Here is a 12,270-nt window from a genome sequence, read left to right as displayed (position 1 = left end):
CGAAGTTACTTATATTTTATCCAGCATTCCTAGCTTGCTTCAGTGGGAGGGTTGGTCTGAGGGACCTGGCTCCTATTAGCTGGGAACATACACTGTATAGGTAGATACTTCGTATTTCAGTGATTGATTTGATTCAGAAGTGATATAACCACCGTGTCACGAAAAAGGTTTGATTATGCCTTACCTTTGAAAGTGTGGTTTCCAGAGAAAGTTTGATTTAATTTTATGCTTTGGTTTCCATATTTATGGACTATGACTTTGCATGAGTAGGTATAAAATGAAAAGTGCTGGTCATGCCTAAAGCAAGAAACATTAACTGCCTAGCAACAGATTTTATTTATAGGTCAATTGAACAAGGGTTGCAATAAAAAGAATAGCTTGTATCTGTTGGTGAAAAAATGAAAATGGTTCATGGAAACTCTATTTTAGTGTATATGTAGGGAAGGTGGGGAGATAGTTAAGTAAGTGTGGTGGCATCCAGAAGCAGTAATAATCCAGATGTTTATTATAGGTTCATAAAAATTACTAACCACCCACGGATACAATAGTAGCACTTTGTAGCACTGCAGTTTTCTGGTACCAACAACACAGCCACAAGGGGATTGTTTTTTGTATGGCTGTGTTATTGAAACAACATATTTTAGAAGTCTTTTATATTTATTGCTGCATCCATGCCCCAAAACTCTACTGGGTATAGAATTGATTGTAGGAATTGCCAGAAGTGTTTATGTCCCTGTCTTAATGGTAAGGGCATTGGGTCGGAAAACTGGAGATCTTAAACATCTGTCACTGATTTGATGTTTGATCTTTCACAGATTTGGATATACTCTAAGATTGCATTCTGCCATCTTTCTGTTGTTAATTCTGAAGAATAATTAGATATTTTTGCTAATAATTTATCGGCCAGGAATGCTGAGTAAGAGAGCTATAATTCACGGTCCATAAAAAGTATAGGATTAATAGCTCAGTCATTTAAAGCCCACATTTACTCGCTTTTAAGCCTTATTGACTTATATGCAAATATAAGTTATGTCACAAAATTTAAGATACACATGGCTTAAATTTGGAATCATGTGAAGAATAACAATTAAAAACAGTTTGTCTCAATCAAGAAAAATTAACCTTTGCCTTTTGCAAATAATCTAATTAAAACATTTACAATCAATGGGGCGACTGAGTGGCTCAGTCGGTTAAGCGTGGACTTCGGCTCACGGTTCATGGGCTCGAGCCCTGTCGTGTTGGGCTCTGTGCTGACAACTCAGAGCCTGGAGCCTGCCTCAGATTGTGTGTGTGTCTCTCTCTCTGCCCTCCCTCGCTCACCCTCTGTTTGTGTCTCTCTCAAAAATGAATAAACTTAAAAAAAAAAAATGTCCTATCAACCTGTCCCAATAGCACTTCAAATTGACACTATGCAAGTGCACAAGTTTCAAGCATTGAGTCCAACTTCTCTCTCCATTACCAATAAAGTTGTTTCTTTTAAGGTACTAAAATACTAACATATAATTCCCAAGTAAAAATATAAATCCTAAAATAAAAATAAAAAATTCTTTATAGATAAAAGGCACACAAATCTGTCTTTGGGGATCTTCAGGACTAGCAGGTTTAAGATTGCATTTTCACATCTTTTTTTTTTAATTTTTTGTTAATGTTTATTTATCTTTGAGAGAGAGAGCATGAGCAGGGGAGGGGCAGAGAGAGAGGGAGACACAGAATCCGAGGCAGGCTCCAAGCTGTCAGCATGGAGCCCGATGCGGGGCTTGAACTCATGAACCGTGAGATCATGACCTGAGCCGAAGTCTGACGCCCAGCCGACTGAGCCACCCAGGCACCCCGCATTTTCACGTCTTAACCACAATTTAGTGCTTTTTATTTGACCAAAATAAAAGGACCAAGAAATATGCGCAGAATTTTTATGGGGAGTTGTTACAAACCCAAATGGCAGGTTATATGTGTTTTAAACCACAACAGCAAATTGTCAGCAGGAGTTAGAATTTAACTCAATTTAAGTCAATCCCTAAAGGACTATGTGGCTTCCTGATCCAGGATTGGTCTGGTTTTTTGTTTTTGTTTTTTTTTTCCCAGAATAAAAGTCCATTTATGAGAAGAGAATAGTCCTGAGAAGATATTTGAAGATATGTAGAAATAATCTGAAACTTGAAACCAAACATTTGAAAATTGTGAGGCAGCTTTCTATTCGAGATCTGAATGTTGGTAGTTGTAATCACTGTAGATTGAACACAGTGACTGAGATGTTGCCGGAGGTCTGCAAATAATTCACTTACAACAGCTGGATTTTTATGACTTTATCATTTTCACTGGTGGATCCCCAATGCTTCTTGACTGACTCAGATTAGGCCCTCAGTAACTGTATTGATAAAAAGATAGCATCAGAGATAGGTGCTGTGCAGTAATGGGATGACAGTGAGAAAGTTTTCAGTTTAAACAAAGAATATTTAAAAGGCAAATATAAATTCCGAGGCTTTCAGTCTAAGATAACATATAGCAAACTAAGAGGAAGAAAGATTTTAGCCTTGTGAGGCTTTTCGAATTCCTGAATGAACTTATTTCTTTATTTCCCGTCCAAGTGAGCACAGAGAAAGTAAATTTGATTAAGAAGCCTCAGTGAAGGGATTTTCTGTCAGAAGAGTTTTCACAATGAGCAAATCCCAGCCCCGTTTACACAGGCTGCCTCCAATTTATACAACCTGGGCTAACGCACATTCATCTTTGTTCATCTGGGTTTGCACTTTGGGGATGAATGAATGGAGTAGGGGATGGAGGTTGGGTGGGCGGCACAGGGAGATAGGCTGTGTCTCTCTTTTCCTTGGGAACAGTTTTTGATTTTCCTTTCCCTGTGCCTTTCCCTTCCCTCTGCTCATCGAGGATGTGGCTGCTGTCGGTCATCCCCTGACCATCCTCAGAGTGGTTATAGAGCCACAGCCTAGGGTGGTGACAAAATGCTAACTATTTGTGACCTACACTTTTGTGGCTTTATCTTCTTTATGTAAAGGGATCCCCAGAGGGAAGCTTTTCACTCCTTGTGTACTTACCATTGTTATTAGCTGGAAAGTTTCTGTGAAACATCAAAAATGTTAATGAGCTCGGTTAGGAGGCTGGAGGATAGGGGTCTTTAGGCTCCTGCTTCCTTGTCTTAAACTCTAGACACCACTTTATTTTGACTTGGAACTGGGGTTCCTCAGGCAGAAGCAGAAGAACTATACTATTTCGATAGTCTCATTTTAATCAAATCATCTCCTTACAGAAACTGTTATGAACGGGAAGTGGGATCTAGGATTATTAGCAAGCTCTGCTCTCTTAATTTAGTGTTATCAAATTGGCTTTTGGATTTGGCTCCGGGTAAAACAAAGTGGGGAGGCGGATGGATGAATGCTACTATTCGTTCAGTCTGCATTATCTTATGCGGACCATTCGGGAGTCTCAGAACACATGTGAATCCTCAAATACAAACACCATTGCACTTAAGCAGAATGAACTCTTGGCTCCCAGCTCAAGTGAGCAGAACCTTTGCTTTTTTTTTTTTTTTTTTTTTTTTTCCTTTCCTTCCTGATTAGGTGATGCTTTAGCCGTCTTTGTGGTGCATCTGCTTCTTTTCCCACTTACCACCCACACTCCATTTGTGGTAGAGTGACAATATATGCTGTTTAATTGCATTGCTCCTTCTCCTGGGTGAGACTGGGAGAGAGAAGGGGGATTAAGTTGCATATGGCTAGCTCAGTTGTTATTGAGCGATGCCCTGACTGAAGCCTGAGGTCTGCAGAGGATTTTCTTTGGATTCTGATCAATGGAGTGCTGGACACTGAGGACAGCAAATGGCCATTTTCTCTCCTGCCTTTAAAATGAAGTATGTCCTCTCTGAAGGGCAATCTATCTAGGCTGGCTCTCAAGTTTAAATGTAAACGACAGTGTGTTCCTTACTTTGAAGGCACACACAAGCTTATCCCATTGATGGCCAAGATGCTTTGTGGAAGGAAGCGGCTTTTGTTACAAGTTTAAAATTCAGGCAGTATTATATCTCTGCTGGAAACTTGATGGGAAGACGCCTTTAATGTGGTGCGTGTATCCTTTAAATGGCTGGGAGCTCCTGGGACTGGAACCTGGTGCCCTGTCTGTGCAGAGGTCAGCTGGTGAGTGTGCCCTGCTCTCTTTCCTCAGAAAGACTGGCACTGATTTTTTTCCCATTCAAGTAGAAATCATAGGAAAGTCTGAACAACACAAATATACAAGAAGGTATGGTTTTTAAAAAAAATCTTTTTCTCAACAGCTTACTATTGAATAAGTCAGTTGTAGAGAGACAACATTATCACTGCGTAGGGATGCCTCATGTGCCTGGTGCTCCAAAAAGGGTTCTGTGTTGCCATCCGTCTCACCAGGAAGCAGTATGTTCTATGATTGGGGGAGATAAAAATAAAAGATTGCACGCTAAAAAAAAAAAAAAAAAAAAAAAAAAAGGACTTGTGACCAGTTCATTTTATTTAAAAATATTCATCCCAGTCTGAGATTTCCTGTTTTGTGCTTTGAGTAGTAGAGCCTGCAGTGGGGCTTTTTGAGTGGGTTCCTTCTCCTGAGATAGGCTGATTTATGAGTGCTGAAACCTGGTCCCCCTGCCATTGTAAACTGTCCTGGGAAAACTATCTGGAACACGTTATTCGCCTTCTAGTGTCCTCAACTAGAAAAACATAGTGACTTTCCTTCTCTGCATCGCATCTAAAGACATTATGAGAATATGTAAGCAAAGTAGGGTAATTACTCTTTTTAAAGATTTGGCAATCGTAGTGAAATATGTATGTTAAACTAACACCTGACAAACTAACATCTGATTCATTATCTTTTCTTCATGAAACAAAGTAATGAAACAGCTCTCAAGCCTTGTAGAAAGAGGGGACAGAGGGACACCTGACTGGCTTCGTCGGTAGAACATGCGACTCTTGATCTCAGGGTCGTGAGCTTGAGTTGGGCATAGAGTTTACTGAAAAAATAAATTATTAAAAAAAAGAAAAAGGGAGAGAATCTTGAGGGCTAAGACTGTTAACCATGTCTAAGAATGTGTTGTTGTTGTTGTTATCAGATTGAAGTTTTAAAAGTGTATAATTTTCCTGGCATTAGAAAACAGCAGAATCCAATTGATACTGTCCAATGTACAAGTAGGGCTGTTGAGCTCGTTAAAGGCTAATGAAATAGACATGGGTTTTTGGGGTTTTTTTGCTTTGTTTTGTTTTTTGTTTTTATTTTTGTTTTTTTATAACAGTAGCTCCTCACTTTCTTCTCTAGCTGTGCTTGTGATTTTCCACCTTCCTTTTGGGAGAGCTACAAAGGGAAGAATATGTTGTGAAACACTATGAACAGGTTCTAAAGGGACTAGGGAAGGGCATTGTCCCAGAGGAAGCCCAAAAAAGTCCTTCTCACTAACGGGAAAACCACTGTATGGCTGTGGCTCAGCCACATTTTTGTTGGGACACATGTTATTAAGTTAAAAGGACATCCACGATCCAAAAAAGAGTAGCTTGGTTGTAAACATTTTTAAAACAGTATTTAGAAGAAGAAAAAATGCCAGATGGTGTTAAGAACACCCTGTGCTCCAGTCTTACGGCTTTCCCTGAACCACCTTCATTCCTAATGACTGTTTTGACACCATCACCACTGATTATCATGAAGTACCTCAGGGAAGAAAATGTTTCAATTATGTTATATCAAGTGGCAGGCGATGATTCACCTGGTTAAGAACATATAGGAATCCTCCCCAAGTCCACATATTATCTTCCCAGGAGGCCTAAATGTCTATGTGTGTTTCCTTGTAAATATGTACAAGATTTTCCAGAGGAGGGAGTTGATAAGCTGCTACTTTTTTTTTTTTTTTTTTTAGGAGATTAATTCTCAGCTGTTTAAGTCAGGGAGGGTTATGCGTCCCGTACATAAGAAACTAATAGTGCTGGCTAGAAGTTCATTGACCTCTGAACCATGCATGCTGGCCCATACAGTGGCAATTATTTTCTCCTTTGGCTTTTGGACGAGGTTAAGTGCTGGGTTCATCCTGATTACTGAGTTGTATCCTTTCGTTCAATGAGTCTCCCTTTCTGGTACATTAACAGCAACATCTAGGAATGTTAAACCCTCTTTACTTCATCACATGGCTTAATGTTTATTTGGTGTTTAACAGAAGCCTTTGGTAATTTACCAATGAGTACCTGTATGCCCCTTAGAATGATGGAGAGGGTGTTCCTACCCCCTCTCTCCCTTTTGCCTCTGCCTTCCTCCCCCTCTTTGGAGGGCCCACTTTTTCTCCCAGGGTAACGTGGCTGAGCCCAGATTATGCTGTGTGCTCACTGACAGCTCCTTTCGATTCCGGCTTAATGCAGCTCCCTAATGCAGCCTCACGTGGGGCTGTAAATGACACAGTGAGGACCGGGCTACTCCCAGCCCTTCCCGGACGCGCTCACCCGGGTATTGCCATAGCGGTGGCAAGTAACTCCAACTGTGCCCGTCTTCTCCCCAAACGGCAGCGTTGATTCTTTTCTGGAAAGGAACCTTGGAGAAGGGAAGGGCTGAGATTTAAAAGGCAGGAATTCATGTCATGTGCTACAGCAGAACTGCCGTAGCAACAGCAGCAGCAGCAGCAGCACCCGCAGCGGCAGCGAGTCATTTAGTGAGACTGCACCATTTTCTTCTCACCCTGCATAGAGGTGTGGTTGGAAGCGGCAATAAACTACCCACCCCCTAGCAGTTCCACAGAGGTGGCCTCTTCCTGGCTCCAGTCGGAAGACACAGACTGTCTGGAGGAGTCCCCAAAGACTGTTCCAATTGGCGATGTGTGTCTAAGGAAGGCTTTTTCAACTAGTAGGATGCTTGCCTGCACTTGCGGCCACCCAACTGCTGAAGAGCTCCAAGTCTAGTGCTCCGCCTTCCCCTGGGACCATTTCCCAGTGTGGGTGCACACCTATGCCCGCGTGTGTGCAGGTGTGTGCTGCTGGGGGGCTTGGCCTGGGACCTTGGTACGTTCTGGTGAATTATGGGTGCTGCAGAGGCTGGAGCAAGATTATGACCTAGCTCGGGGGCGGAGTGGATTATTTTGTGAGTGCTCTGGCCGCCAGCCATTGCCCTGGTGGGGAAAACCGTATCTCCATCTAGCTCTAAAATCACCTGGCTTGCTGGGGAGTGGAAACTGAGCCGCCGAAACCGCTTCTGCTGATTTTCTCTGCAAAATGGCTCACGCTGCTGCTTCTATTAAAAAAGTTCGAGAGGCTGAACTGGATGAAAAAGAAAAAAACCTTGAGAGAGAGAGGAAAAAACAACGGAAAATCCCCAGGGAACGTATGGAACGGAAAAGAAAGGTAACGAGGAGCATCCCTTTAACCCTTTGCCTCTGAGGCTACGTGTAGAAACCCTCCGTCCTCAGAGCCGGCAACTTCATCTTCCCTTCCCTCCATCATCCCCCTGCACCATTCCCAAGCTCAGTTTGCAGCCTATAGCTCATGTCCAAATTTGCTGCATTGGGAGGAGATGCCTGAGCAGGGCAAATTTCCTTCGCTTTAACCAAGCCAAACCGCACTTCGTTTTTCTCTGGTTTTCTCAGTTATGTGTACTCAATCTCAGGGCCAGGTGCTTTATGCCTCCAAGTAACTCCCAACACTTGTCTTAGGAGAAGGAAAGGGCTGATTGATGGTTAGCAGGGCAGAGTATTTTTCTCTTCTTGTTCCTCATCTCCACTTACTAGACCTTCAGCACAGCGCCTTCTCACTGACGATATGTGTTATGTAGATTGCTGGTAGGAATAAGCCTCAGGTTTTATTTACTCCTTTTTCTTTCCCCTTCCGGAGGTGCACACTGTTCTATGTGAAACTGCACTAAGAATATTGGTGCAGTGAGCTGTGTCCTTGCATCTTTAAAATTTTAATTCATTTATTTTCTGGTTTCCATCAGTAATCTTATGATTTTCTCTCCTGGCTGTAGCAATTAGGTGAAAAGACCAAGGTTAAATAACAGGAAGAAATGCAGATTCCCTATACATTAAACTAGAGAGTTGTCTCTTTCTGTCTTTCGAAACATTATTTTTTTCGTTACAATAGAAATAATCTTACACCTGGGCGGAAGGGAAGTGTTCATTTAGTCAGTGGTCTGGTTCTATAAGGGAAGAAGATCTCTGTAAATGCCTTAATTAACAAAGTAGGTCACTGAATAATTTCAGAATGTGATAAACAGCATATTACATTAGCAAAGCATAAAAATAGTGGTTGGTACACAAGCTGTTGTTAAACATAACTCGGGGGTTGGGGATACACTGCAGATCAGATGCTCAATAATCCATATGTTCAGTGCTTCCCCCACCCCTCTTCATTAATAGGTATGTTTACCTTTCCATTTTGAGGATGCTATCTTTGCCTAATTTTCGGAAAGACACGTGAGGACCCACATTGAATTAAGATCTTACTATGTAGGGATTCGTCCTATTTCACTTTTACTACTTATTTCACCACTAGTTAGTGGAAGTAACTATTATTAGGCAACATAATTAAATAAAATTAGAAGCATATTCTCGTTTTTCCTTCTGGGAGAAAACTTTAGTATTGCTTGTCTGACCTTTAGAAGGCCTTGTTTCAAGGATGCCGTAATTCTTTTTTATAATACCTTGGCCATTTTTGTGGGAGCTGGCTGACTTCTTGACAGTTACCACAGTTCTGCTTCTAATCCTCTAAATGGAACATTATTACATAAAACAATTTCCTGTGATCGTATCTTTTTTATCTTATATTCTCCAAAACATAGTATATTGCTTCTTGGCCAGGACCGTTCAGCATCCAGTTGTGACCTAGTAACTTTGCTTAGCTAGAGTACCACGCATACACCTAGAACATTTTTTGGTCTCGCTGTGGCTTGTTTCTGTATCTAGTTCACTTTTCCCCTTTTCTATCCGTTCTTGAAATGGAACGACTACATCATTAAAATGGAAAGGTGCCAATAGTTGTTGAGAATCTCCATTGTTTTGATGCTGCATTGCTTTAGCTTGAATCCAGCACCGTGGCAAGATCGATGGTTAATCATGCAGTCTTATGACAGCATTATCTGATCTTCACATCCAGATAATATCATTAAGCTAGAACCAAGGAAAATTGGGGGAATAATTGCATAGCTATTATTTGTTCTTGTTCTTTTTTTTTTTTTAACATACCTTCTGGACCTCTTCCCTTTTCTACTGCAGATGCTTGAGTTTTTACACAGCATAACAAATGCTAGCTTAGAAGAGTGACTGACATTTTTAGGTGTTTTAGATTTATTTTCAACGCCCCCCCCCATAACTACTTGAGCCAGTTCTAAAATTTGGTTTAAGATAAAAAAGTGTACCTCATTATTATTATTTAAGGTATGTAGAATAGTAGTTCATAAAGAAATGAAAAAAGGATAGTTGCCTATTAGTGGTACTCTGGAACACCATCTCCGGAAAGTAACCTAAAACTTATTATACTTTATTTGCTGTTGCCTTTTTATAACCATAAAGAAATGCATCAGTAGTAGTGGTGATTAAATATATCACTTAAATATCCATTTGTAAAGTATCTTGCGAAAGAACTTGCTTATTTGCAAAATTCAGATGAGACCTGCCCCAATTCAGGTAATAGCCAGCTATGGAGCTCAAAAAAAAATAAGCTGGTGTTGAAAAGATTTTTACTGAAGTAAAAATGATTGAGTATTAAATCAATTAGGCAGCTTCATATTTGGATCTCATTTTAAGATTTTTGTAAACTTGCTGTTGATTAAAAGAATCTTTGCATTATTGTTTTATACTCTGTAAAACATTTTAAGTAAGTTCTAATTATTGTAAACTTGAAACACATTGCATGCTTGGCTATAAGCCTTCTACTAAGTTGTCAGTGGTATGTTTTTTTTTAAAATGACTAATTTGTATAGTAGGGGATCTAGTTTCAACCTCAGTATAAGCAGAATTTATCTTGGAATAAAATGTTCAGTCTTCTTTGAGTCTGGATAGCTAATATTTAAATATAGCATATACTAAATATATATAGTATATGTTGTCATACTATGATAGAGCTAGAATAAAGCTTACCTTTAAGCAAAGGGACCAAGATTAAGATTAGTTGAAGCAAACAAACATTTTTTGCCCCAAATAGTACACTGATATTCTAGTTTTTTTACAGGAATAAGAGGATATTCCTATACTAATTATTAGCTTATATGAACTGAAGTCATTTCTTTGTAAGTCCACATGTCTTATTTCTACACTAGAGCCTGAGACATTAGACTTGAGAAAGATGCCAAAAGGAATGATTTCTCACAGACTTGTAAGATTTAGTTGTAGGAAGTGATTTTGAGTATAATATTCTCTCCACAATCACTTTTTTTTTTTAATTTGGAAAAACATAATTTCAGAGAATCTGTAAAACACAAAACAAAACAATTCCATCCTTGGAAAAAGCATATACTTAAATAACCCTTCTTATTTAAATTTATGATTACCAGTTATTTTCAAATAGTAGATATGTTTTCCATTTCTCAGCATTGACAGACCATTCTCTAATCCATTATAGTGTCTACAACATTCGCTGGAATCGTATGTCATAAAAGGCAATCTGTATGACTAGTGCTCAGCATTGTGATGTTTAAGAAGTTCTTCCTTTATTATTTTAGTTTATACTATTCAAAAAGCCAGAGTTCATGTTTTCTGTATAAATTATATGATAATAATATTTATTGAGTACCAATATGACCCTGTATCTGGCACTTTATATACATTGTACTGTTTAATCAAGAGACAGGTCTACACATTAGGGATTATTCTCTCCATTTTGCAAATAAGGAAACTGAGACTCAGACTCATGGAAACTGCTGTATCATATGCAGCTATTATGTGGCAGAGTTGGGATTTGAATCCAGGCTCCAAAGTTCATTGGGAAAAAGAGGTGATGATTCCTTGGTCTTGTACATACACTGAATGTAGGGAATAAGTAAATAATTTAATCTGTCAATGCTTCAATTGCTTCATCTTCAGAATACCTCCCTACACTGAAAGGGATTTTAGTTCCTGTAAGAAGTTAAATGACATGTTTGAGAGGAAACTATGTATTTAAGTTTGTGATTCTATCATAATTGCTTCAAAATATTCCATGAGATTTCTTGGAAAATCAACTTATTAAAAGTGAACATTTGCTCCTTAAATATAGCAGTTGCGGTCAAGGATAGACTATGATATATTATCACTCTTTGTTACAATTGTATCAGGACTTCAAAATGTATTTGCATATTCACATTCGCAAGCTGACACAGGAAGGTGATTTTGCAGGGGATTTACACAGAAAATGAAAGCAAACTTTTTTCCAAGTCTTTTAAATTGAATTTCATAGGAAAAGGTTCTGATCAGTTATTTGCTTTTATTTTGTCTATGTATAATTTTTATCTTGAAGGGAACAAGGCTCACTGTTTTTAGGATAACCTTTGGGAACCCTCACTGACACTCCCCCCCCCCCCCATATTCTTGTCCACATGGTTATTAAGTTGATGACAATGAGAATACGTATTGAGTATATATAATGGACTTATCATCCAGTTGTAAGGAGACATGGAGAGATGGAGACTTTCTAAAGTTATTAATTAGTGTACTTTATTAAAATGGAAGAATGTTTTATTTGCAGTTGTGGAGATGAATATATTCTGTAACTTTTTTATTGTGTTATAAGAATGAGTTTGTAAAGAAACACAATAGATAATGGCTGACTGTGGCATTTTTCTGGTGGTCTGTAGGTGAACCCTATGGTGTAGGAGGAAGGTGGATAGCCCAATCATTCTTTCTATCCTTCAGTGTTCTGCTCAGACACTCAGCAGCATGATTCCAAAGGCAAGACCAACACTGACAGCAACAATAGTTAGCCAAGAACCAAGTACAAAAAGATTTCCAGGCACTAAACCAAACATAATGTGGTGAAAAATACAATGACAACATGATAGTGTGATCCTTTGTATTTATTACATGCTAGATCTTTTCAAATGTGGTAAATGCCAATAACACTTTTTAGGACTTACATCAAATTGTCTTTATATAACTTCTTATAACCCCTTCATCAATATGTCAGTACTTACAGAAACCACACTAACATAAGGTAGGTTGGTGATTTCTTGAGCTTTACCTGGACATTTGCTCTTCCTATGTCCTAATGTCTACTTATAAGTAAAAACTCAACAGTTTTGTTGTTGATTTCCCATTTGAGTCTAAATAAATATGTTCAGGTATATCTACTTACATGCGGA

The 12,270-nt window shown here is 39.1% G+C and overlaps 1 protein-coding gene across 18 annotated transcripts in view; it reads left to right on the top strand.

The window, feature by feature from the left end:
* ANK2 (ankyrin 2) overlaps positions 1-12,270 on the top strand; it is a 671,298-nt gene that overhangs the window by 390,629 nt on the left and 268,399 nt on the right. Inside the window, exon 1 of one of the 18 annotated variants that reach the window (XM_045055940.1) lies at positions 6,508-7,346. The exons of 11 other annotated variants lie outside the window; for them this stretch is intronic. In XM_045055940.1, the coding sequence (XP_044911875.1) occupies positions 7,218-7,346 (129 nt within the window). In that variant the 5' untranslated portion in view covers positions 6,508-7,217. Of the gene's footprint in view, positions 1-6,507; positions 7,347-12,270 lie in introns of those variants that run through there. 6 more of the 18 variants (XM_045055968.1, XM_045055967.1, XM_045055973.1 and 3 more) reach the window with 6 other exon arrangements.

The sequence above is a fragment of the Felis catus genome, chromosome B1 (genome assembly GCF_018350175.1).
Source record: "Felis catus isolate Fca126 chromosome B1, F.catus_Fca126_mat1.0, whole genome shotgun sequence".
NCBI lineage: Eukaryota > Metazoa > Chordata > Mammalia > Carnivora > Felidae > Felis > Felis catus.
Note: the sequence above shows the minus strand (reverse complement) of the source record. Positions and strands in the feature narration are given on the sequence as shown.